The sequence below is a fragment of the Oncorhynchus mykiss genome, chromosome 9, assembly GCF_057628025.1.
Source record: "Oncorhynchus mykiss isolate SJ-2025 chromosome 9, ASM5762802v1, whole genome shotgun sequence".
Lineage (NCBI taxonomy): Eukaryota > Metazoa > Chordata > Actinopteri > Salmoniformes > Salmonidae > Oncorhynchus > Oncorhynchus mykiss.
Genome location: NC_143030.1, coordinates 45,235,572 through 45,262,043, shown reverse-complemented (window position 1 = coordinate 45,262,043; position 26,472 = coordinate 45,235,572). Strand labels below are relative to the sequence as shown.

The following is a 26,472-nucleotide window of genomic DNA, read 5'->3' as shown; positions in this document are numbered from 1 at the left end:
TGTGACATCGGGTGGTGTAGGTGTCCTGGAGGGCAGGTAGTTTGCCCCCGGTGATGCGTTGTGCAGACCTCACTACCCTCTGGAGAGCCTTACGGTTGAGGGCGGTGCAGTTGCCATACCAGGCGGTGATACAGCCCGCCAGGATGCTCTCGATTGTGCATCTGTAGAAGTTTGTGAGTGCTTTTGGTGACAAGCCAAATTTCTTCAGCCTCCTGAGGTTGAAGAGGCGCTGCTGCGCCTTCTTCACGATGCTGTCTGTGTGAGTGGACCAATTCAGTTTGTCTGTGATGTGTATGCCGAGGAACTTAAAACTTGCTACCCTCTCCACTACTGTTCCATCGATGTGGATAGGGGGGTGTTCCCTCTGCTGTTTCCTGAAGTCCACAATCATCTCCTTAGTTTTGTTGACGTTGAGTGTGAGGTTGTTTTCCTGACACCACACTCCGAGGGCCCTCACCTCCTCCCTGTAGGCCGTCTCATCGTTGTTGGTAATCAAGCCTACCACTGTTGTGTCGTCCGCAAACTTGATGATTGAGTTGGAGGCGTGCGTGGCCACGCAGTCGTGGGTGAACAGGGAGTACAGGAGAGGGCTCAGAACGCAACCTTGTGGGGCCCCAGTGTTGAGGATCAGCGGGGAGGAGATGTTGTTGCCTACCCTCACCACCTGGGGGCGGCCCGTCAGGAAGTCCAGTACCCAGTTGCACAGGGCGGGGTCGAGACCCAGGGTCTCGAGCTTGATGACGAGCTTGGAGGGTACTATGGTGTTGAATGCCGAGCTGTAGTCGATGAACAGCATTCTCACATAGGTATTCCTCTTGTCCAGATGGGTTAGGGCAGTGTGCAGTGTGGTTGAGATTGCATCGTCTGTGGACCTATTTGGGCGGTAAGCAAATTGGAGTGGGTCTAGGGTGTCAGGTAGGGTGGAGGTGATATGGTCCTTGACTAGTCTCTCAAAGCACTTCATGATGACGGATGTGAGTGCTACGGGGCGGTAGTCATTTAGCTCAGTTACCTTAGCTTTCTTGGGAACAGGAACAATGGTGGCCCTCTTGAAGCATGTGGGAACAGCAGACTGGTATAGGGATTGATTGAATATGTCCGTAAACACACCGGCCAGCTGGTCTGCGCATGCTCTGAGGGCGCGGCTGGGGATGCCATCTGGGCCTGCAGCCTTGCGAGGGTTAACACGTTTAAATGTCTTACTCACCTCGGCTGCAGTGAAGGAGAGACCGCATGTTTTCGTTGCAGGCCGTGTCGGTGGCACTGTATTGTCCTCAAAGCGGGCAAAAAAGTTATTTAGTCTGCCTGGGAGCAAGACATCCTGGTCCGTGACTGGGCTGGGTTTCTTCCTGTAGTCCGTGATTGACTGTAGACCCTGCCACATGCCTCTTGTGTCTGAGCCGTTGAATTGAGATTCTACTTTGTCTCTGTACTGGCGCTTAGCTTGTTTGATAGCCTTGCGGAGGGAATAGCTGCACTGTTTGTATTCGGTCATGTTACCAGACACCTTGCCCTGATTAAAAGCAGTGGTTCGCGCTTTCAGTTTCACACGAATGCTGCCATCAATCCACGGTTTCTGGTTAGGGAATGTTTTAATCGTTGCTATGGGAACGACATCTTCAACGCACGTTCTAATGAACTCGCACACCGAATCAGCGTATTCGTCAATGTTGTTATCTGACGCAATACGAAACATCTCCCAGTCCACGTGATGGAAGCAGTCTTGGAGTGTGGAGTCAGCTTGGTCTGACCAGCGTTGGACAGACCTCAGCGTGGGAGCCTCTTGTTTTAGTTTCTGTCTGTAGGCAGGGATCAACAAAATGGAGTCGTGGTCAGCTTTTCCGAAAGGGGGGCGGGGCAGGGCCTTATATGCGTCGCGGAAGTTAGAGTAACAATGGTCCAAGGTCTTTCCTCCCCTGGTTGCGCAATCGATATGCTGATAAAATTTGGGGAGTCTTGTTTTCAGATTAGCCTTGTTAAAATCCCCAGCTACAATGAATGCAGCCTCCGGATAAATTGTTTCCAGTTTGCAGAGAGTTAAATAAAGTTCGTTCAGAGCCATCGATGTGTCTGCTTGGGGGGGGATATATACGGCTGTGATTATAATCGAAGAGAATTCTCTTGGTAGATAATGCGGTCTACATTTGATTGTGAGGAATTCTAAATCAGGTGAACAGAAGGATTTGAGTTCCTGTATGTTTCTTTCATCGCACCATGTCACGTTAGTCATAAGGCATACGCCCCCGCCCCTCTTTTTACCAGAAAGATGTTTTTTCCTGTCTGCGCGATGCGTGGAGAAACCTGTTGGCTGCACCGCTTCGGATAGCGTCTCTCCAGTAAGCCACGTTTCCGTGAAGCAAAGAACGTTACAGTCTCTGATGTCCCTCTGGAATGCTACCCTTGCTCGGATTTCATCAACCTTGTTGTCAAGAGACTGGACATTGGCAAGAAGAATGCTAGGGAGTGGTGCGCCTGTGCCCGTCTCCGGAGTCTGACCAGAAGACCGCCTCCTTTCCCTCTCTTTCGGAGTCGTTTTTTTGGGTCGCTGCATAGGATCCACTCCGTTGTCCTGTTTGTAAGGCAGAACACAGGATCCGCGTCGCGAAAAACATATTCTTGGTCGTACTGATGGTGAGTTGATGCTGATCTTATATTCAGTAGTTCTTCTCGACTGTATGTAATGAAACCTAAGATGACCTGGGGTACTAATGTAAGAAATAACACGTAAAAAAACAAAAAACTGCATAGTTTCCTAGGAACGCGAAGCGAGGCGGCCATCTCTGTCGGCGCATACACTGTACATTTCTCTTTCTTTTGTGTTATTGACTGTACATTTGTTTATGTGTAACTCTGTTGTTGTTTTTGTCGCACAGCTTTGATTTATCTTGGCCAGGTAGCAGTTGTAAATGAGAACTTGTTCTCAACTGGCCCACCTGGTTAAATAAAGGAGAAATAAAACAAATAAAAAAATATTTGGGGAGTTTCTCACATTCTTCTCTGCAGATCCTCTCAAGCTCTATCAGGTTGGATGGGGAGCGTTGCTGCACAGCTATTTTCAGGTCTTTCTAGAGATGTTCGATCGGGTTCAAGTCCGGACTCTGGCTAGGGCCCTCAAGGGCATTCAGAGACTTGTCCCAGAAGCCTCTCCTGGTTTGTCTTGGCTGTGTGCTTCGGGTCGTTGTCCTGTTGGAAGGTGAACCTTCGCCCCAGTCTGTGGTCCTGAGCGCTCTGGAGCAGGTTATAATCAAGGAACTCTCTGCACTTTGGTCCGTTCATCTTTCCCTTGATCCTGACAAGTCTCCCAGTCCCTGCCGCTGGAAAACATCCCTACGGCCTGATGCTGCCACCATCAGACCAGAGAATCATGTTTCTCATGGTCTTTAGGTGCCTTTTGGCAAACTCCAAGCGGGCTGGCATGTGCCTTTTACTGAGGAGTGGCTTCCGTCTGGCCTATCTACCACAAAGGCCTGATTGGTGGAGGGCTGAAGAGATTGCAGAGATGGTTGTCCTTCTGGAAGGACAGCTGATATCTCAAAGTGCTGTACAGAAAGCCAGCCTAAAACCCCAAACAGCAAGCAATGCAGGTGTAGAAGCACGGTGGCTAGGAAAAACTCCCTAGAAAGGCCAGAACCTAGGAAGAAACCGAGAGAGGAACCAGGCTTTGAGGGGTGGCCAGTCCTCTTCTGGCTGTGCCGGGTGGAGATTATAACAGAACATGGCCAAGAAGTTCAAATGTTCATAAATGACCAGCATGGTCAAATAATAATAATCACAGTAGTTGTCGAGGGTGTAACAGGTCAGCACCTCAGGAGTAAATGTCAGTTGGCTTTTCATAGCCGATCATTGAGAGTATCTCTACCGCTCCTGCTGTCTCTAGAGAGTTGAAAACAGCAGGCCTGGGACAGGTAGCACGTCCGGTGAACAGGTCAGTGTTCCATAGCTGCAGGCAGAACAGTTTAAACTGGAGCAGCAGCACAGCCAGGTGGACTGGGGACAGCAAGGAGTCATCATGACAGGTAGTCCTGAGGCATGGTCATAGGGCTCAGGTCCTCCGAGAGAGAGAAAGAAAGAAAGAGAGAGCATACTTTAATTCACACAGGACACCGGATAAGACAGGAGAAATACTCCAAATATAACAGACTGACCCTAGCCCCCCGACACATAAACTACTGCAGCATAAATACTGGAGGCTGAGACAGGAGGGGTCAGGAGACACTGTTGCCCCCGGACAGGGCCAAACAGGCAGGATATAACCCCACCCACTTTGCCAAAGCACAGCCCCCACACCACTAGGTGTCTACCCATCAATTCAAGATGGAACTTTATATAATTCACTGAGCTTTATAAAAATTCACCTGAGCTCCTTAAACTGCTCTTCCCTGGCTGTCTGACCCTGCTGGAACCCCTGTCATCATCTGATCCTGCTAAAACATGATGAGCACTAAGGCTGCATTCCTGCGGGATGCCTCTGGGTCCCAACAGAGACCATCGGCAAACGGCATTATTCATGCTGTAGTCGGTCACACAGACGACTTTTGGATGAAAATATTTTTGTTGTCCCACATATTATTTTGAAACAGTCCTCATTCTGCTTTGTATGTGTTAGCCTACCTATTGTATTAAAAGCACATATTTTTCCGCATTATTCACACACTAGCTGCCTCAACTTCAGTAGCCTACCTCTCCGAGTTGGGCGTGAGAGTTCAAATGCGCCTTGTATGTGTGGTCTCATTGAAATAGAGTAGGTTGCCTGTTTACTACAGTGTCTGTAATAAATATTGATAATTAAAAGAAGTGGAGGGCGCTCAACCAACGTGAGTTGAAGTGCAATCAAAACATTTAACCGTGACTTTGCTGTCATCCGGGCTTTATCCCATCCACTCCAATCACATGACCAAAGAACTGGATCTCCAACTTCCCAAAGTGACACTTGTCTTCGTTCAGCTTTAGTCCTGACTCTTTGATGGTCTGTAGCACTTCGCTCAGATTCCTGTCGTGTTCTCCCTTGTTTGCACCGTATACCAGTATGTCATCCATCACAACGACTGTGCCCTTGTGTCCTCTCAGGAGCTTGCTGATCTCCCTCTGAAAGATCTCTGGTGCACTGGTTACTCCAAAAGGAAGGAGCTTGAAGCAGATTCTCCCCACAGGAGTGATGAAAGTCGTCAGTTTTCTGCAGCTGGGTTCAAGCGGTATCTGACAAAAACCGATAGACCCATTGAGTGTGGAGAAGACTCTCGCCCTCGGATAGCTTTGGTGCTATATCCTCCAAGGTGGGGAAGATTAATCTCTCCAGTTTCACTGCTTCATGGGGTCTTTTTAAGTCTACGCATGTTCTCACTTTGCTATTTTTCTTCATCACCTCAACCATAGGCTCAGTTACTCCTTCGAGGATGCCACTTCTTTCCATTCTGTCCAGTTCTTCCTCCGCTTTTGGAAGGAGTGGAAAATAAATTCCGTGTGGCGAAGTAAGAGAATAGGGGACTGCCTCGGGCCAAAGCTCAATCTTTGACCGGGTTCACAGTTCAGTAGCCCCATCTCTCCAAACACGTCTGTGCTGATCTCATCTGCTCTGAGAACCAAATCCATCTTGTGCGAATGAGGTAGGATATGGGAGCTAAGGCAATAAATAGGCCATGGTGGCAAAGTAATTACAATATAGCAATTAAACACTAGAATGGTAGATGTGCAGAAGATGAATGTGCAAGTAGAGATACTGGGGTGCAAAGGAGCAAGATAAATAAATAAATACAGTATGGGAATGAGGTAGTTGGATGGATTATTTACAGATGGGCTATGTACAGGGTGCAGTGATCTGTGAGCTGCTCTGACAGCTGGTGCTTAACTTCTTTGGGGTAGGGGGCAGTATTTTCACGTCTGGATGAAAAGCATGCCCAGAGTAAACGGCCTGCTACAAAGCCATAACAGCTCAAATATGCATATTATTAGTATATTTTGATAGAAAACACTCTGAAGTTTCTAAAACTGATTGAATGATGTCTGTGAGTATAACAGAACTCATATATGGCAGGCAAAAACCTGAGAAAAAATCCAACCAGGAATTGGGAAATCTGAGGTTGGTCGATTTTCAACTCAGCTCCTATTGAAGATACAGTGGGATATTGGTCATGTTGCACTTCCTAAGGCTTCCACTAGATATCAACAGTCTTTCGAACCTTGTCTGATGCTTCTACAGTGAAGTGGAGGCGAATGAGAGGGGAATGAGTCAGAGGTCTGCCAGCAGCCACGAGCTGACCATGCGGGTTCACATGAGAGTTCGCTCCCGTTCCATTTGCTTTTCTGAAGACAAAGGAATTCTCCGGCTATTATTAAAGAATTATGTTAAAAACATCCTAAAGATTGATTCAATACTTAGTTTGTCATGTTTTTACGGACTGTAATATTACTTTTTTAATTTTTCGTCCATACTTTCAACTGGATTTACCCAACGCCTCGTGAGTTTGGAAAGTGTACTGAACGCTAGAACAACAAGGAGGAATTTGGACATAAATGATGGACATTATCGAACAAAAAAAACATTTATTGTTAAACTGGGATTCCTGGGAGTGCATTCTGATGAAGATCATCAAAGGTAAGTGAATGTTTATAATGTTATTTCTGATATGTTGACTGCACAATATGGTGGATATATTTGTGTCTTGATTGGGCTCTGAGTGCCGACTCAGATTATTGTATGGTTTGCTTTTTCCGTAAAGCTTTTTTGAAATCTGACACAGCAGTTGCATTTTTTTATTTTTTTTATTTATTTTACCTTTATTTAACTAGGCAAGTCAGTTAAGAACAAATTCTTATTTTCAATGATGTCCGTGGGGCGACGCACAATTGGCCTAGCGTCGTCCGGGTTAGAGAGGGCTTGGTCGGTAGGGATGTCCTTGTCTCATCGCGCACCAGCGACTCCTGTGGTGGGCCGGGCGCAGTGCGCGCTAACCAAGGTTGCCGGGTGCACGGTGTAGCCTCCGACACATTGGTGCGGCTGGCTTCCGGGTTGGATGCGCGCTGTGTTAAGAAGCAGTGCGGCTGATTGGGTTGTGTATCGGAGGACGCATGACATTCAACCTTCGTCTCTCCCGAGCCCGTACGAGAGTTGTAGCGATGAGACAAGATAGTAGCTACTACAACAATTGGATACCACGAAATTGGGGAGAAAAAGGGGTAAAAATTCAACAAAAAAAAAGAGATAGAAGCTGTTTTTCAATCTCTCTGTCCCAGCTTTGATGCACTTGTCCTCACCTCGCCTTCTGGATGGAAGAGGGGTGAGCAGATAGTGGCGTGGGTGGTTATTGCCCTTGATGATCTTTTTGCCTTCCTGTGATATCGGGTGTAGTAGGTGTCCTGGAGGGCAGGTAGTTTGCCCCCGGTGATGTGTTGTGTAGACAGCATCACTCTCTGGAGAGCCCTGCGGATGTGGGCGGTGCAGTTGCCGTACCAGGCGGTGATACAGCCCGACAGGATGCTATCAATTGTGCACCTGTAAAAGTTAGTGAGGGTTTTCGGTGACAAGCCACATTTTTTCAGCCTCCTGTGGTTGAAGAGGCGTTGTTGCGCCTTCTTCACCACACTGTATGTGTGCGTAGACCATTTCAGTTTGTCGGTGATATGTACACCAAGGAACTTAAAACATTCCACGTTCTCCACTTCTGTCCCATTGATGTGGATAGGGGGGTGCTCCCTCTGCTGTTTCCTGGAGTCCACAATCATCTCTTTTGTTTTACTGACATTGAGTGAGAGGTTATTTTCCTGACACCACACTCCGAGGGCCCTCACCTCCTCCCTGTAGGCTGTCTCGTCTTTGTTGGTAATAAAGATAGCCAGAGTGAATTTGCGAACTCAAAAGATATGCTAACTGTATAACAGTTGTTCAAGTTCTTGCTAGCTACATCTTCGGCCGTTGTAGGAAAGATGGATCGTTAAAACAATTGTAAAACAAGCTGGCCCTGGACATAACACAGGAGTCAAAACAAAACAACAAGTATTTTTTTTTTACTGGAAGGCTAGACAACTAGTCAACTATCTAGTAAACACTTCGGATACGAGGTTGGGGTCTCTTTCTTGAACAAAATTAAACAGATATGTCTTGTAATTGAACAAAATAGTAAGGCCAATAACTGGGGATCGTATGCCCATAATTCGCCGCTTATGAAAAAGCGGATGGTAGTAGTATTTACATTGAAATGTCAAACATGCAAAGTGCTAACCCGTTAGCTAACATTTTTACGACACCAATCATCAAAAAACATTGATGGCTTGATCACAAGATAACACTGTTGAAGGTAATATATTTCTTAAACGCTGTTGAATATGTCGATAGTACGGGGTGCTACGCAACCTATCCTCATCACGCTTTGCGCAAACTGAGGAGTATAAGCATGGCTCCCGTTGATAACATCAACACAATTTAGAAAAGAAATACAATAAAATAGTTAACTCTTAAATGTAGTGTAATACTTCTCAAAATAACCTTGAAATAATATATTTAAACAAACTAGGGATTTTCGTATTAGTGAAGTAAAGCAATGGTCCCTAAGGTAGGGCTTAGGGCTGGGGGTCTGGTTTGACACTTGAATTACTTGGGCAGGGTGTCACGCAGAATGATGCTGGAGAGACGAAGCAGTTACGGGGAAGTAAACATTTAATAAACTACTGACATAGACGAGACAGGAACAGTGCCAGAAACAAATACAAAGACAAAAACAATACAAATGCAGCTGCGGGGAACAGAGCTGGGGAACTGACAAATATAGGGGAGGAAATAAACAGGAGATAAGTGAGTCCAGGTGAGTCCAATAACGCTGATGCGAGTGACGAGGGAAGGCAAGTGTGCGTGAAGCAAGGCAATCTGGCGCCCTCAAGCACCAGGGGGAGGAAAGAGCGGGAGCAGATGTGACACAGAGCATATTAACAAAGTAGTTGTCAAAAGAAAGAAAATATTGAATGTGACGCATTGCTTGTCAGGAATGGAGTCGGGGGCAGGTAGAATGGTGTACTCCCTGTTCACTCATGACTGCATGGCCAGGCACAACTCCAACACCATCATCAAGTTTGCCGATGACACGACAGTGGTAGGCCTGATTACCGACAACGATGAGACAGCCTATAGGGAGGAGGTCAGAGACCTGGCCGTGTGGTGCCAGGACAACGTGATCAAGACAAATGAGATGGTTGTGGACTACAGGAAAAGGAGGACCGAGCACGCCCCCATTCTCATTGACGGGGCTGTAGTAGAGCAGGTTGAGAGCTTTAAGTTCCTTGGTGTCCACATCACCAACAAACTACCATGGTCCATACACACTAAGAAAGTCGTGAAGAGGGCACAACAAAGCCTATTCCTGCTCAGGAGACTGAAAAGATTTGGCATGGGTCCTCAGATCCTCAAAAGATTATACAGCTGCACCATCGGTTGCATCACTGCCTGGTATGGCAACTGCTCGGCCTCCGACCGCAAGGCACTACAGAGGGTAGTGCGTACGGCCCAGTACATCTCTGTGGCCAAGCTTCCTGCCATCCAGGACCTCTATACCAGGCGGTGTCAGAGGAAGGCCTTAAAAATTGTCAAAGACTCCCGCCACCCTAGTCATAGACTGTTCTCTCTGCTACGGCACGCAGACGTTACCAGAGTGCCAAGTCTAGGTCCAAAATGCTTCTTAACGGCTTCTATCCCCAAGCCATAAGACTCCTGAACATCTAATCAAAGGGCTACCCAGACCCCTCTTTTCTGCTGCTGCTACTCTCTTTTTATTATCTATGTATAATCACTTTAACTCTACATGTACATATTACCTAAATAACCTTGACTAACTGGTGCCCCCACACATTGACTCTGTACCAGTACCCCCTGTATATAGCCTCGCTATTGTCATTTTACTGCTGCTGTTGAATTATTTGTTACTTTTATTTTATATTTTTTACTTAATTTATTTTTCTTACATTTTCATTGTTGGTTAAGGGCTTGTAAGTAAGCATTTCACTGTATTTTAAAGTTGTAAGTGAACTTTTAAGAACACAATACTACGCTTTCCTGAATATATTCACAGATGGATCTAAGGACCCTAAAACAGGGAGGACAGGAGCAGCTTTTAGTGTTCCTGAGTTTAAGGTGGCAGTGACAAAAATATAAATGGATAATTTATCTGTTAACACAATGGAGTTGTTGGCCATACTATTGGCTGTGGAGGAGGTGAGGCCAGACAGGGTAGTCTGATGAGCTTAAATTCATGTGTGTCTCAGAGCAGAAAGGATGTATTGTATGAGGTTTTACAGTGTTTGTATAGGGTGAAAAAGATGGGGGTATTTGTGACGTTCCTCTGGGTACCAGCTCATGTTGGAGTAGAGGGGAATGAGGAAGTTGATATTATTGCCAAGCAGGCTCTTAAACATCCTAATGTTGAGATGGAATTGGCCATCAGTAAAGCAGAAGCCAAGAGATTAATAAGAACAGTGGTTCAAAATATGTGCCTAGAGTTGTGGAACAGGGAGAGTAAGGGAAGACACCTGTATAAGACCAAGGAAAAGGTGGGGGAAGGGAGTTCCCTTAACTTCCCGTTTGGATCTTTGGCTGTGTTGCCAACTCCTCAGTAAGGAAAGTAGCTATTGGCTGCCCTAAAAGTCGCTTAATGACGTCATCACCTAATTTTGCATTATTGGTCATGTAATTGTGATGGACGCTGTAGGAGAGAGGAATAACGTCATGGGAGAGACATACCCTAAATATGTTTAGAACTACAAATGAGCAAGCTGCAGAGAGTAAAAACACAGCGAATAAGAACCAGATATTTGAGGCCATACTCCTCCTTCAGCACTTTATGGACCCCATATTTTTATGTCACAATTCCAACCCTCCTCCTTTTATCCGGGCTTGGGACCGGCAAAAGTGACCCAAAAGAGACACTGGCGGAGCTACTTCGTTTTTTCTTAGATTTTTTTCTTTTTTTCTTAATTTGGTTTGGTTTTTAACCTCATGGTCCATTTAGGAGCCTAAAACATGAACATTTTTAACCATTACATTTTTCTGTATACAATCTAAATGGACCAAAAAGATACAATAGAAAAAACTGTCAATGGCAATGTGAGAAAATTATGGTAACTAGTCTGGCCCTAATTCAGGTTAATAAAAAAATAAACAAAATAAAATCAGGGCGGGATCAGCCAGTGGCGGTTTCCCGCATGCGCGATTCATTTGCAGTCTGGGCGCGGAGGGGTGAACATCTCCTGCTCTGACTGCAATGCGAGGACTGGGCTGCCGGTGAGTGCTTTGGGACGCGAGTGCTTTCACGTCAGTCTCCAATAACACCAGAAAAAGTCTATAGATTTGTCGCTAGTCGCTTTTTTGAAAATATGTCTGGGGGTCTGAATACTCGCTAAATATAGCGACTAAGTCGCTAAGTTTGCAGCACTGCATATTGGGTAAGAAATTGACATTTTGGATAATTGCCGAAAACAATTTATTTGGTAGCTAACGTCACAAAGGCTTCATAATTCATAAAACTATTTTCTTATTTTAATTAGCTATCCATAGTTTCCCCTTGTCTGAAGTATCAAGCTCGTAAGTCCACGTGAAAAAAAAGTACCTACTTTTCCAAAATCCCCTTTGTTTGATAAATAAATGAAAGCAATAATAGTCACTATACTTTCCAAACCACAAAGGCTGGATTAAAATGTTTTCTAAAAATGAATTTATAAACTGTTACCGAGGCAGTGGAGGAAGGACAAAAATGCAACATTTGAGAGAAATAAGCTTTTTGTGCATATGGAAAATGTCTGACATCTTTTATTTCGGATCATAAAACATGAGACCAACACATAACATGATGCATTTATATTTTTGTTCAGTGTATATAGCGTCCATGTGAAAATGTGCTGCAAACAGATGTCACCGCTCAAACTGGTAATCCAATGTTTTGAGAATAGCTGGCTAGCCATCCAAATATCTAATGTTATCTTAAGGATACCTCTGCACTGTTTCCTTTGTCATTGATAGGCTGTACATTGACCTACTTATTCTGACATTGTCCAAGTTATTTCTTATTCATTCTCCCTTCCTCCTCCAATGTATTCCATATTGCCCACTTCCTCGCTAGACAGTAGCAACAAACTATTAAAAAACCGTGCTGATTTCATTCATCAACATTTAAAAAAGCATAGTACAGATTTCCCCGATCATAGTCTAGCTCAAAACTAATGACTGTTTCAGTATGTAAAAAGAAACAGTACAAAACAAACATTATTTTAGCAAACAAAGTGAGTTTTGACTGAAGATAGATATTTAATAACGTTTCAAAACAATACATTATACTACAGACCTGATAAATTACTCACATCCAGCATAAAAAAAACAGAATAAAATAAAACAATTCTGTATTTATTTCTGATGTAACAATGAATCATGAAGCAAACATTGTATGACTTGGTGAAGGTGTGGTAGAAAGAAGCTGTCGGATTTCCTCCTTCATCCGTGGCGCTCGATCAACAGCATTTGTAGATTCCTGTGAACATCAAGTCATAAACATGTCATTCTGAACAGCAACATCTTCCTAATAAGAATTCCGACCAGTTGACAATTCGACAGAATTCAGTCTCGCTCATGTTGATGATCGGTACAACATGAGACAGATAGCAAGCCATGGTATATCAGACCATATACCACAGGTATGAGTCAATATTACTTGTTTACTGTTGTAATTATGTTAGTAACCAGTTTTTAATAGCAATATATTGGCCATATACCACAAACCCCTGAGGTGCCTTATTGCTTAAATATAACACATGCGCATGTGAGGTTTCAAATAATAAATGTTACTACTACTAGCTTGCTCTCTCCCTGCTTATCCTGAACATGTTTATCTGATATAGATAGTTGTTATTGTTCTTCCTTGCTCATCCAAAGCAGGCATTTCTCCTCCTCACTAGTCTTCAGATGCATTTATTTGATTCATTTCACCTTTATTTAACCAGGTAGGCCAGTTGAGAACAAGTTCTCATTTATTACTTGTTTACTGTTGTAATTATGTTAGTAACCAGTTTTTAATAGCAATATATTGGCCATATACCACAAACCCCTGAGGTGCCTTATTGCTTAAATATAACACATGCGCATGTGAGGTTTCAAATAATAAATGTTACTACTACTAGCTTGCTCTCTCCCTGCTTATCCTGAACATGTTTATCTGATATAGATAGTTGTTATTGTTCTTCCTTGCTCATCCAAAGCAGGCATTTCTCCTCCTCACTAGTCTTCAGATGCATTTATTTGATTCATTTCACCTTTATTTAACCAGGTAGGCCAGTTGAGAACAAGTTCTCATTTACAACTGCGACCTGGCCAAGATGAAGCAAAGCAGTGCGACAAAAAACAACACATGGGATAAACAAAAGTACAATCAATAACAATGCTTGATACATGATCATCATGTTGTGGCTGTAACACGGACATTGCATTAGAACAGCAACTAGATACACTCCTAGGGAAAAAGGTTATTCAGCTGTCCCCATAGTATAACCCTTTTTGGTTCCAGGTAGAACCCTTTTGGGTTCCATGTAGACCCCTCTGTGGAAAGGGTTCTACATGGAACCCAAAATGGTTCTACTTGGAAAAGGGAAGGCAGCTCATTTAGCAAGCCAATAAATGTCTCTGATATAACTAGCTAGTAATTCTTGTTCAAAAGGCTTTCCTCCTCGCTGGTCTGCAGATGCTTGAGTTCTTGACATTTCCTGGACATTGCATAAGAACAACAATAACTAGAACTAACTTTATCAGATTGACATTTTCAGGAAAAGCAGCTCAATTAGCAAGCCAATAAATACATATTGCATTGGTTCAACCTTGAAATATAGCTACTCAAGATAGAGATCTTACCTTTATCTCTGTAGCAGTTTGCTCTCACCTCGTCTGGGCACTGCAACAACCAGATCTTATTCCCCATTCTCTATTGTCTAGATTCTGCAGGGAGCTAGCCTGTTCTCCTAAAACATTAGCTAAATTGACCAACTTTAGCACAAATCTGAGCTTGCTAACTAGCAAAGCCAACCAATTACACAACAAATATACACAAAGTAAACAATTATTTTCTAAACTAATGTTCGTCTCAACCAAATAACAAGTACAAATAACTATTGCTCTGTTCCACAACGTAAAAACCATTAGTTACAGGCTAGACAGAAGACTATTGATAGCTAACTAGCAATGCTATTTCAATGAAAATAAGCTAGCTAACCAGCGTCAGCTTTGTAGTTGTAATGCTATGTGGGAAAAGTAGTTTATTTCTTCCTCCATTTTTCTCACCAACGCCTTGGTGTAGCGTTCACATTCTGTAAATGTAATTGTAACAATTTGATCCACATTTAGAAACATCTCCCTCCCTGGGTAAGCGATTCATCGCAACAGGAAGTCAAACTCACGGAAATTGAGGTGGGAGGTACTACAATTGCGCTGCCTATGTTAAAGAAAATGAAGGATTATCGTATGCGAGGAGTGGTCGGACACCTTTTTAACAGATGGGTGGTCTGTCTGTTCCTGGAACTCCAGTCGGCTGTCTCCAGTGCGGATCATCCGGGTAGGTCTGAAACCTTTCGTATTCATTGTCAAACACCACAGTACCGTCTGACATTACAGCCGGAGAACGTTCAAACAAGTAAATAAATGGGGTCACAATTTGCATGAGCGCCCTTAAGGCTAGTTTACAGTCCGTGTATCAACATTATCTGTAAAAATGTTTTACTAAATTACAGAATTTAAAAGTTCTGCGCTTGTGAGAAAAAAATGTTAAAACGAGTTTCAACCAATGTTGTGTAAAAACCCTGTATGACTAACCCCTTTTTATATATATTTGTATTTCACCTTTATTTAACCAGGTAGGCTAGTTGAGAACAAGTTCTCATTTACATCTGCGACCTGGCCAAGATAAAGCATATCAGTGTGAACAGACAGCAACACAGAGTTACACATGGAGTAAACAATAAACAAGTCAATAACACAGTAGAAAAGGTTTTGTTTGAAACTGCTTAGTGAGTCGGGTGAAGCTAATTGTACAGAAAGTGAGAATGATTGGGTTACAGTGGTGAATAATTTGCATCCGGTAGCACTAATTCCAAAAAGTGGTGGGACACTAAAGTCCATGGATAATAAGAGCGCCTCCTCCCAGCTGCCCACTGCACTGAGGCTAGGAAACACTGTCACCACCAATAATTTCAATAAGCATTTTTCTACGGCTGGCCATGCTTTCCACCTGGCTACCCCTACCGACAGCTTTGCAAGCCCCCCGCTGCTTCTCCTTCACCCAAATCCAGATAGCTGATGATCTGAAAGAGCTGCAAAATCTGGACCCTCTCTTTCTAACATTATCCACCGAAATTTTTGCAACCCCTATTACTAGCCTGTTCAACCTCGTTCGTATCGTCTGAGGTCCCCAAAGATTGGAAAGCTGCTGCGTTAAAAAAAAGCCAAGTTAAAACAGATCACCGACCATTTCGAATCCCACCGTACTTTCTCCACTATGCAATCTGGTTTCCGAGGTGGTCATGGGTGCACCTCAGCCACGCTCAAGGTCCTAAACGATATCATAACCGCCATCGATAAAAGACAGTACTGTGCAGCCGTCTTCATCGACCTGGCCAAGGCTTTTGACTCTGTCAATTACCGTATTCTTATCGGCAGACTCATAGCCTTGGTTTTTCAAATGACTGCCTCGCCTGATTCACCAACTACTTCTCAGATAGTGTTCAGTGTGTCAAATCGGACGGCCTGTTGTCTGGACCTCTGGCAGTCTCTATGGGGGTACCAAAGGGTTCAATTCTCGGGCCGACTCTTTTCTCTGTATATATCAATGATGCCGCTCTTGCTGCTGGTGATTCTCTGATCCACCTCTACGCATACAACAACATTCTGTATACATCTGGCCCTTCTTTGGACACTGTGTTAACAAACCTCCAAACGAACTTCAATGCCATACAACACTCCTTCTGTGGCCTCCAACTGCTTTTAAATGCCATTAAAACTAAATGCATGCTCTTCAACCGATTGCTGCCCGTACCCTCACGCCCGACCAGCATCACTACTCTAGTCTGGGCGGTTCTGACTTAGAATATGTGAACAACTGCAAATACCTAGGTGTCTGGTTAGACTGTAAACTCTCCTTCCAGACTCACATTAAGCATCTCCAATCCAAAATTAAATCTAGACTCGGCTTCCTATTTCGCAAACAAACTCCTCCTTAAAAAAAAAGCCTCCTTCACAAAATAGCCTCCAACACTCTACTCAGCAAACTGGATGTAGTCTATCACAGTGCCATCCGGGATGGCCGGTTTGGCTCTGGGGGTGCTTTGGTTCGAGGGTGAGCTTAGGGGGGGACGAAGGCCACTGGAGGGGGGAGTTTTCAGTGGGCATGACACGCTGGTCATTGGAGCGGGAGCGCTTTGGGGGCATGAGACACTGACCACTGGAAGGGGGGCACTTTGGGGGCGTGGCACATGACCACTGGGGGAGTTGTACTTCTGGTGGCAGGATGGGGCTCAAGGCTTTGGGCTTGATAATGTCTGGGGGACTCTTGCTGAGGGTAGATGGGGCTGGGTATAGCTGGCAGGCAGAAGCTGGGTGCAGCTGGCAGGCTCTGGGTAACTGGCAGGGCAGGCTGGGGCTAGGTGTAGCTGGTACCCTTGGGCTGAGGGTAGCTAGCAGGCTGAGGCTTAGGATAGCTAGTGGACTGGGTGTAGCTGGAGCCTGGGGCTGAAGGTAGCTGGCAGGCTGAGGGTAGCTGGCAGGCTGGGTCAGGGTCTCTCTTTTTCTCTCCCCTCTCTCTCTCTGGTCTTTGTGCTGTAGCAATTTGTTTACAATAAATGATAAAATATTTGAACAAAAATGTAATGTTTATACACATTACACAATAAACATCTCATAAGTAAAAAACAACAACATGGAATTGATAACTAGTTAAAGATGTGTTCCAGAGGGTTTGTATACTTTTTAGCCATTAACGGTAGTTCTGAAAGTAGCCACAACGGGTCCCGAAAAATTGTGCACAATTGTGAATTTCAATTCGTACAATATGTTACGAATTTGTAAGTGCTTAAGATCTTATTCTATCTTTAATTCACCCAATATAATTATCTCTGGTGGTCACCTCTCTCTATATGTGCTCGTCTGTCTGCCTGTCTGGCTGTCTACTTGTTTGTCTAGCTGTGCTCTCGTCTGTCTGGCTGCATGCATCCATGTTCCTGATAATGTGATCTGCTTTTTTTCTGTTACAGTTCTTGTTGTTGGTTCAACGGACCCTGTTCGTGGCATAGTTGGCGGGGATGTCATCTTGCCTTGTTTCCTGAGACCTACCACGAGTGCTGTTGAAGAGTCCGTAGAGTGGCAGAGACCAGTCCTAGAGCCAAAAGAGGTGCATTTGTACCGAGACCGTAGTAATGACAATGTGATCCAGTATCCATCCTACAGTGGAAGGACGTCACTGTTCAGGGAAGAACTGAAGAACGGCAACGTCTCACTAAAGCTGACCAATGTGAAACTCTCTGATGCTGGAAATTACACCTGTTACATACCAACGTTAGGCCACCAGAAAACCACCATTGAACTCTATGTCGGCGGTGAGTCATTTGATTACCAAACACATGGTTTAGATTTCTTTGTCAGTCGATCAAATGCCAACAAAATGATTGGCTAACTTGAATGATCAGCATGTTAATCCTTCCTCTCATTTATTGATTAATGGTGTTATATGATCCATTGGATGTCAAGGAGGACGGGACTCCTTCATCCTCCCTCCCTCCAACCCACCCAACCACCCCTGAAAGACCAATCAGGGAAAGTCAGGGGTGAGTTTCCAAAACCTAATCGATTCATATTAGAAATGTCAACCTCTGTACAAACAAAAAGTGATATTTGATGTCATAATTACAAGTATTTAATCAAATATACTTCGACATCATACTTTTAAAGGTCCATCAATATCAGGATGATAAATCCTATAAACCTTTTATGTCTTTGTGTCTGTGTAGGTGCAGCCCCTCGGCCATGGCTTTCCATTGTGAGAACCAAAGACAAGGAAGTGGTCCTGAAGTGTGAGGCTGAAGGTTTAGTCTATAAGCCTGAGTTGGTGTTGCTGAACAGTAAGGGAACCATCCTCCCTGCTGATGAACCTACAGAGAGACCCATGGATTCCGAGGGCTTGTACACAGTGACACGCTATTTCACTGTCCAGAAGACTGCCACCAATGTGTTCACCTGTCAAGTTCAACAGCTGGAGATCAAACACATGAGGGAGACACAGATTCATGTTCCAGGTGAGTTGGTTTTTGATACAGGACTGAATTTACTATGTTGCGAGGAATTTTAAAACCTCCTGGTTGAGGGTTGGAATAATGGCCAGAATCTCTGTGGGGTTATTTACTGTTGCTGTTTTCAATTGTATTTATTAACTATTACATTTTTTTATTCAATTCCAACATACAGGTCATTCACAGTTATTAACTATTTTGAAGTAATCTTTCACACTGTAGGTACTGATGTCTTATGATGGTTTCACATTACTTGTTTTTCAGACAAAATGTTTCAGGAGGAATACCCCTTGGGATGGAAAGTTGGAATTGGATTTCTAGGAGCTGTTGTAGGAGGTGTTGTAGGAGCTGTTGTAGTTTTTCTGTTCATGCGGAGAAACGTGGAAGGTAAGTCATGGATGTGTGACCTGTACTTCTTGGTTTTAGCCTTGTTCCAATACTTTAAAGTCACACTCCAGTCTCGTTTTCACCTCATTTATCACCGGATGACATCATAGGGCACCATCAGACCAACACCTTAAATGGCATACTCCTTGTTTCCAAAAGAAAACGAGTTTGGTGAACATTACTGTATTTATACATGGGATATTTTCTTTCAACGGGAAAAGTAAAAAAAATATCTATTTTTTTAAATGGAATGTGTCTTTAAAATGCATCCTTCTCTCCTCCCTTATTTGCAGTATTCACTGATCTAATAAGTGACACATGAAGGGCTCCACTACATAGTAGCTTTCACCAGTCCAGTGATGATACCAATGAATGTTTCAAATGATAGTCATAGTTATTTTTCTCAAAGTAATACGTGTTTAAATGTGTCACTTAGTTGACTGTGTTCATGTGGTGTATTATAAGTCCGTTCTGTAAGAGTAAATCCCGTCTCTCATCCATTTACACAGAAACCAATAGCGGGTATGCAGCAGGATGTAACGGGAATGCCATCCCCCTGGTTCCTGTTCTCGATAACTTCAATGTAAATGGCCTTCCTAATGGTGAGCGTGTGTCACAACCTGGAGAATGGGAAAGCCAACATATCCTTGATTGATTCCACCAGCCACCCTCGGCGATGTAATTGAGAGAGACACTTTTATCACCTACAGTGAAGCCGCTCAACATTTACCATACAAGACAGTCGTGAAGAGGTATGGTATGGCAACTGCTTGGCCTCCGACCACAATGCGCTACAGATGGTAGTGCATACTAGAGGTCGACCAATGCCGATTATTGGAGGACCAAAAAACTTAATAATACATCATTAAAATCAATTTAGCCTCAACTAAATAATGAAACATGTTCAATTTGGTTTAAATAATGCAAAAACAAAAATTTGGAGAAGAAAGTAAAAGTGCAATATGTGCCATGTAAAAAAGCTAACGTTTAAGTTCCTTGCTCAGAACATGAGAACATATGAAAGCTGGTGGTTCCATTTAACATGAGTCTTCAATATACCCAGGTGAGACGTTTTAGGTTGTAGTTATTATAGGAATTATATGACTATTTCTCTCTCTACCATTTGTATTTCATATACCTTTGACTTTTGGATGTTCTTATAGGCACTTTGGTATTGCCAGTGTAACAGTATAGCTTCCGTCCCTCTCCTCGCCCCTACCTGGGCTCGAACCAGGGACACATCGACAACAGCCACCCTCGAAGCAACGTTACCCATCGCTCCACAAAAGCCATGGCCTTTGCAGAGCATGGGGAACAATTACTTCAAGATCTGAGCGAGTGACGTCACCGATTGAAACGCTATTAGCGCGCACCCCGCTAACTAGCTAGCCATTTCACATCAGTTACACCAGCCTAATCTCGGGAGTTGATAGGCTTGAAGTCATAAGCAGCTCTGTGCCTCAAGCATTGCGAAGAGCTGCTGGCAAATGCAGGAAAGTGCTGTTTGAATGAATGCTTACGAGCCTGCTGCTGCCTATCACCGCTCAGTCAGACTGCTCTATCAAATATCAAATCATAGACTTAATTATAACATAATAACACACAGAAATACGAGGCTTAGGTCATTAATATGGTCAAATCTGAAAACGATCATTTCGAAAACAAACTTTTATTCTTTCAGTGAAATACGGAACCGTTCCGTATTTTATCTAAGTCTAAATATTGCTGTTACATTGCACAACCTTCAATGTTAATACATAATTATGTACAATTCTGGCAAATTAATTACGGTCTTTGTTAGGAAGAAATGGTCATCACATAGTCCAGGCGGCCCAAACCTCTGCATATACCCTGACTCTGCTTGCACAGAACGCAAGAGAAGTGACACAAGTTAACAAGTTTCCCTAGTTAATATAAATTCATGTTAGCAGGCAATATTAACGAAATATACAGGTTTAAAAATATATATTTGTGTATTGATTTTAAAGAAAGGCATTGATGTTTATGGTTAGGTACACATTGGTGCAACGACAGTGCTTTATTCGCGAATGCGCTTGTTAAATCATTACCCGCTTGGCGAAGTAGGCTGTGATTCAATGAGAAATTAACAGGCACCGCATCAATTATATGCAACGCAGGACAAGCTAGATAAACTAGTAATATCATCAACCATGTGGTTAACTAGTGATTATGTTAAGATTGATTGATTGTTTTTTTAAAAGATAACTTTAATGCTAGCTAGCACCTTACCGTGGCTCTTTGCTGCTCTCGCGTAACAGGTAGTCAGCCTGCCACGCAGTCTCCTCGTAGAGTGTAATGTAATCGGTCGGTGTAATGTAATTGATCGGTGTAATGTAATTGATCGGTGTCCAAAAATGCCGATTACCGATTGTTAGGAAAACTTTAAATCGGCCCTAATTAATCAGCCATTCTGATTAATCGGTCGACCTCTTGTGCATACGACCCAGTACACCACTGGGGCCAAGCTTCCTGCCATCCAAGACCTCTATACCAGGCGGTGTCAGAGGAAGGCTCTACAAATGACCACCCTAGTCATGGATTGTTCTCTCTGCTACTACACGGCAAGCGGTACCGGAGCGCCAAGTCTAGGTACTAAAGTCTTTTTAACAGCTTCTACCCCCAAGCCATAAGACTGTTGAACAGCTAATCAAATGGCTACCTGGACTATTTGCATAGGATCCCCCTGTTTTACGCTGCTGCAACCCGCTGTTCATTATTTATGCATAGTCACTTTATGACTACTACATGTACAGTTTCAGTCAAACGTTTGGACACCTACTCATTCAAGGGTTTTTCTGTATTTGTACAATTTTATACATTGTGGAATAATAGTGAAGACACAAACTATTAAATAACACATGGAATCATGTAGTAAACAAATAAAAAAGGGTTTTATATTTGAGATTCTTCAAAGTAGCCACCCTTTGCCTTGATGACAGCTTTGCACACTCTTGGCATTCTCTTGAATTAGGTTACGGACACACTCGGATGCATTAACATACAGTGCCTTCCGAAAGTATTCAGATTCCTTGACTTTTTCTACATTTTGTTACATTACAGCCTTATTCTAAAATGGATTAGTGTTTTTACTCTTTGATCTAACACAATACCCCATAATGACAAAGCAAATACAGGTTTAGATTTGTTTTTGCTAGTTTATAAAAAATATCAGATTTACATAACTATTCAGACCCTTTACTCAGTAATTTGTTGAAGCACCTTTGGTAGCGATTACAGCCTCGAGTCTTCTTGGGTATGACGCTACAAGCTTGGCACACCTGTATTTGGGGAGTTTCTCCCATTCTTCTCTGAAGATCCTCTCAAGCTCTGTCAGGTTGGATGGGGAGCGTTAATGCACAGCTATTTTCAGGTCTCCAGAGATGTTTGATCGGGTTGAAGTCTAGACTCTGGCTGGACCACTCATGGACATGGACCACTCAAAGCCACTCCTGCGTTGTCTTGGCTGGGTGCTTCGGGTCGTTGTTCTGTTGGAAGGTGAGCCTTTGCCCCAGTCTGAGGTCCAGAAAGCTCTTCATCAAGGAGCTCTCTGTACTTTGCTCCGTTCATCTTTGCCTCGATCCTGACTAGTCTCCCAGTCCCTGCCGCTGAAAAACATCCCCCATAGCATGATGCTGCCACCGTAGGAATTATGCCAGGTTTCCTCCAGGGGTGATGCTTAATATTCAGGCCAAAGAGTTCAATCTTGGTTTCATCAGACCAGAGAATCTTGTTTCTCATGGTCTAAGAGTCTTTAGGTGCTTTTTTGCAAACTCCAAGCGGGCTGTCGTGCCTTTTTACTGAGGAGTGGCTTTTGCCTGGCCACTCTACCATAAAGGCCTGATTGGTGGAGTGCTGCAGAGATGTTGTCCTTCTGGAAGGTTCTCCCATCACCACAAAGGAACTTTAGAGCTCTGTCAGAGTGACCATCGGGTTCTTGGTCTGCTCCCTGACCAAGGCCCTTCTCCCCCGTTTGGCCAGGCAGCCAGCTCTAGGAAGAGTCTTGGTGGTTTTAAACTTCTTCAATTTAAGAATGCTGGAGGCCACTGTGTTCTTGGGGACCTTCAATTACTACAGACATTTTTTGGTACCACTACCCAGATCTCAGCCTCGACACAATCCTGTCTCGGAGCTCTACGGACGGTTCCTTCGACCTCATGGCTTGGTGTTTGCTCTGACATGCACTGTCAACTGTGGGACTTTATATAGACAGGTGTGTACCTTTCCAAATCATGTCCAATCAATTGAATTTACGACAGCATGTTCCAGTTCCCGCCAATATCCATCAACTTCGCACAGCCATTGAAGAGGAGTGGGACAACATTCCACAGGCCACAATCAACAGCCTGAGATGTGTCATGCTGCATGAGGAAAATGGTGGTCACACCAGATACTGACTGGTTTTCTGATCCACTGCCCTATTTTTTAATTTTTTATATATATATTTTTGAAGCTATATGTGACCAACAGATGCATATCTGTATTCCCAGTCATGTGAAACCCATAAATTAGGGTCTAATACATGTATTTTAATTGACTGATTTCCTAATGACTGTAAAATCTTTAATTGTTGCATGTTGCGTTTTTATATTTTGTTTCAGTATATATGTATCCACCATAAGTACATACACTGGGTGTACAAAACATTAGGAACACCTTCCTAATAATGAGTTGCACCCACTTTTGCCCTCAGAACAGCCTCAATTCGTCGGGGCATGGACTCAGCAAGACGTCAGCAGCGTCCCACAGGGATGCTGGCCCATGCTGACTCCAATGCTTCCCACAGTTGTGTCAAGTTGGCTGCATGTCCTTTGGTTGCTGGACCATTTGATACACACAGGAAGCTGTTGAGCGTGAAAAACTCAATAGCGTTGCACTTCTTGACACACTCAAACGCAAACCGGTGTGCCTGGCACCTACTACCATACCCCCATTCAAAGGCACTTCAATCTTTTGTCTTGGCCATTCACCCTCTGATTGGCGGACATACACCATCCATATCTCATGTTTTAAAAACCCTTTTAAACGGTCTCCTCCCCTTCATCTACACTGATTGAAGTGGATGTAACAAGTGACATCAACAGCAGATCATAGCTTTCACCTGGCCAGTCGCTCATGGAAAGTGCAGGTGTTCCTAAAGTTTTGTACACTCAAATGTATTTGTGTGTATGTATGCATTGGGCTTCATGGATTGTTTATTTGTATGTGTTGGGCTTTAGCTGAGACTATTATTTTGAGTCCTGAATGCTGATTGGCTGACAGCCGTGTTATATTCGACTGTATACCACACGCAGGACAAAACATGTATTTTTACTGCTCCAATTACATTGGTAACCACTTTATAATAGCAATAAGGCACCTCAGGGGTTTGTGAGATATGGCCAATACCAATGCTATAAACATTACCCGGAAACTCTTATTTTTATGTATCTTGGAATGTTCTCAAACCATTACTGTCCATGATATCGGCAAGCATACGGATTTCACATTTGAACTATTGGGGGAGGGTTCAAAAGGCCGACCTCCAGATGAAAATATTGGAGTATGTGCATGCTATTTTGATTCCCAGTTACATTGTTTTTCCATTTTGCGCCAAATAGAAATTGTGCGAGCAATGATGGGACCAAAGCATAGTTTACATTGTTTAAAGAATTTATCAGTGACTCAAGACCACCTCTGCCATGGAAATGTGAGACACCATATTTCTCTTTATACTCAGCCAGAGGGCAGAAGAATCATGTCTAAACCGATTTAGGATGGGGAAAATGCTAGAGCCTGGAAATACAACTGAAAGTTTGGTACGGATAGTCCTAAATATTCCCCTCTTTGTAGGTGTAAGTTTATCTGGAGTCGTTAACCTTGCCATATACATTTTGAAAGTGTATCCCAACAGTCACAAGGGGGAGCCATGGGAAGCATTGAACTACAGAAAGTCTGTGACAATATATTAATTTTGACAATAGATATTCTGCTGGTTATAGCAACTGGGATAGTAAAATGGCAAAGGCGAAATTGGATCGCCTTGTCTGCTGCTTCTAGTGTTATTGACATAACATTTGAATCATATTAATGAAATTGGAGCCAATTACCATATGTTCCAAGACCAGAGATACTGTATGCCCATTCTAGTCTATCAAAAGCTTTTTCTGCATCGAGAGATATAATACAGCCCAAGGCACTGTTGTTTTTAACAAAGCGTTTAAGATATGTAATAGTAAAAAAAAAAAAAAAAACGCTTTGGTCAGTGTGGAACAATTTGGGTAAGTAAATCTCGAGAAGGGACGACAACATTTAGGAAAATCATGTATTTGTGTTTATCAAAGGTAAGGGGTTATAGTGAGAATACTGGGTGGCATTGTTACCTTCTTTTTTTAAATAAAAAAGCTACATTAGTACTATATTCACATCTCTCCCAAATCAACCTTTGTGAATGGCCTTGTTAATCATTGAGCAATAGTGGACCTAATTGATTACAAAATGTTAAATAGACCTCAGGAGGAATACCGGCCCATTCATGTGATTTGCCTTTATTTATGCTACCCATTGTCCTTTTGAGTTCATTGAGACAGATTTGGGCTCCCAGCGAGGTGGCTTATGTTGAGAGAAGAGGAGTTTCTTCATTATTTTAGACCGGCTTGGTGTGGATTTCCAATCAGAGGAGTACAATTCTTTATAGAAGCATGAGAAGCTTTGATTCATTTGGGTTCTGATAGTAATTCCCCTGTTTCAGACTCAATAGTTGCTATATCAGCTAATGATCATTGCTGCATAGCTTGTTGGCCAGTAAACGACTAGGACAATTACCATGGAATGTTGAGTCTAACTCTGTCTTATCAATAAATTAAGTTCTGCCTTGACCTTGGACAGACTAACAGCTACCTAGTCTGAAAAGAGTGTTTGTTGATGTGACGACCTTCCCACTCTGTCTGCCGTATTCTCTCGTTGTTCTTGTTTCCTTATTAGGATGCCGGTGGGCGGAGTTGGGAGGGTCGTCAGCTACATGGGAAACACCTGGACCACTTACACTACTGATTACACACACCATTGTATATTGTACTTGGTTTACTTTATTTAATAAATATATGTTTTGTTACTCCTTATCTCCACGTTGTCTCCCTTTTATTACGGGCTTTGAGCCGGTTTGTGACAGTTGAGAACGTTCTAATACTGTCAAATACTTTATTACAGCATCGTCTCCCCTGGCAATATGTAAAGTTGACAGTACCATGTAAGAGCATGATGCGCTCCCTTTGAGCCTAAAACTAAGAAAACCGGTGCAAAATTGCAGGAGATCCTCACACAGCGTAGAGGGCTGACGATATTATAATATAGATGTTATTGAATTGGGTCAGGAAAAACACTGTTGGGCACTTAAAATAGTGTGCACTCATGAGGAGTCGACTGTATATCATTAGTCCAAATTTTAAACAATATCATGAATGACTCGCATGAGGTCAAAATTGATTAAATATACTCTTGGACAGATGGAAGGACATTTTCTGGATAAAGTGGATAAGTATACATTTCTAACAAATCAATAACATCAGTCATTCCATTTTCTCATCACCCTAGGAATTATACACTGCTCAAAAAAATAAAGGGAACACAAACAACACAATGTAACTCCAAGTCAATCACACTTCTGTGAAATCAAACTGTCCACTTAGGAAGCAACATTGACAATAAATTTCACATGCTGTTGTGCAAATGGAATAGACAACAGGTGGAAATTATAGGCAGTTAGCAAGACACCCCCAATAAAAGGAGTGGTTCTGCAGG

At 43.2% G+C, this 26,472-nt stretch overlaps 1 protein-coding gene and 1 long non-coding RNA gene across 3 annotated transcripts; one reads left to right on the top strand and one right to left on the bottom strand.

The window, feature by feature from the left end:
• Positions 1 to 11,753: 11,753 nt before the first annotated feature.
• Positions 11,754 to 14,551, bottom strand: LOC110532069 (uncharacterized). The gene is made up of 2 exons (XR_002474801.3): positions 13,871 to 14,551; positions 11,754 to 12,500 (listed from the first exon to the last, which is right to left on the bottom strand). It is a non-coding gene; the product is annotated as an uncharacterized LOC110532069 (long non-coding RNA).
• On the top strand, positions 14,428 to 19,611 carry LOC110531172 (butyrophilin-like protein 8). 2 transcript variants are annotated; one of them, XM_090184305.1, is made up of 5 exons: positions 14,428 to 14,567; positions 17,257 to 17,826; positions 18,010 to 18,294; positions 18,553 to 18,675; positions 19,185 to 19,611. In XM_090184305.1, exons 2-5 carry the CDS (start codon positions 17,730 to 17,732, stop codon positions 19,328 to 19,330), a joined length of 651 nt encoding a protein of 216 aa, XP_090040431.1. In that variant the 5' UTR covers positions 14,428 to 14,567; positions 17,257 to 17,729; the 3' UTR covers positions 19,331 to 19,611. The 2 variants fall into 2 exon arrangements, with proteins under 2 accessions (XP_090040431.1, XP_090040430.1); XM_090184304.1 differs by having other exon boundaries at positions 14,434 to 14,567; positions 17,257 to 17,598; positions 19,185 to 19,470.
• Positions 19,612 to 26,472: the final 6,861 nt, after the last annotated feature.

Excerpts from the sequence above, each read along its gene's own strand:
- LOC110531172 (XM_090184304.1), top strand. The coding sequence starts at position 14,450 with ATGTTAAAGAAAATGAAGGATTATCGTATGCGAGGAGTGGTCGGACAC. Across the intron at positions 18,295-18,552 it reads GACACAGATTCATGTTCCAG|ACAAAATGTTTCAGGAGGAA; the intron begins GTGAGTTGGTTT and ends CTTGTTTTTCAG. Across the intron at positions 18,676-19,184 it reads CATGCGGAGAAACGTGGAAG|AAACCAATAGCGGGTATGCA; the intron begins GTAAGTCATGGA and ends CCATTTACACAG.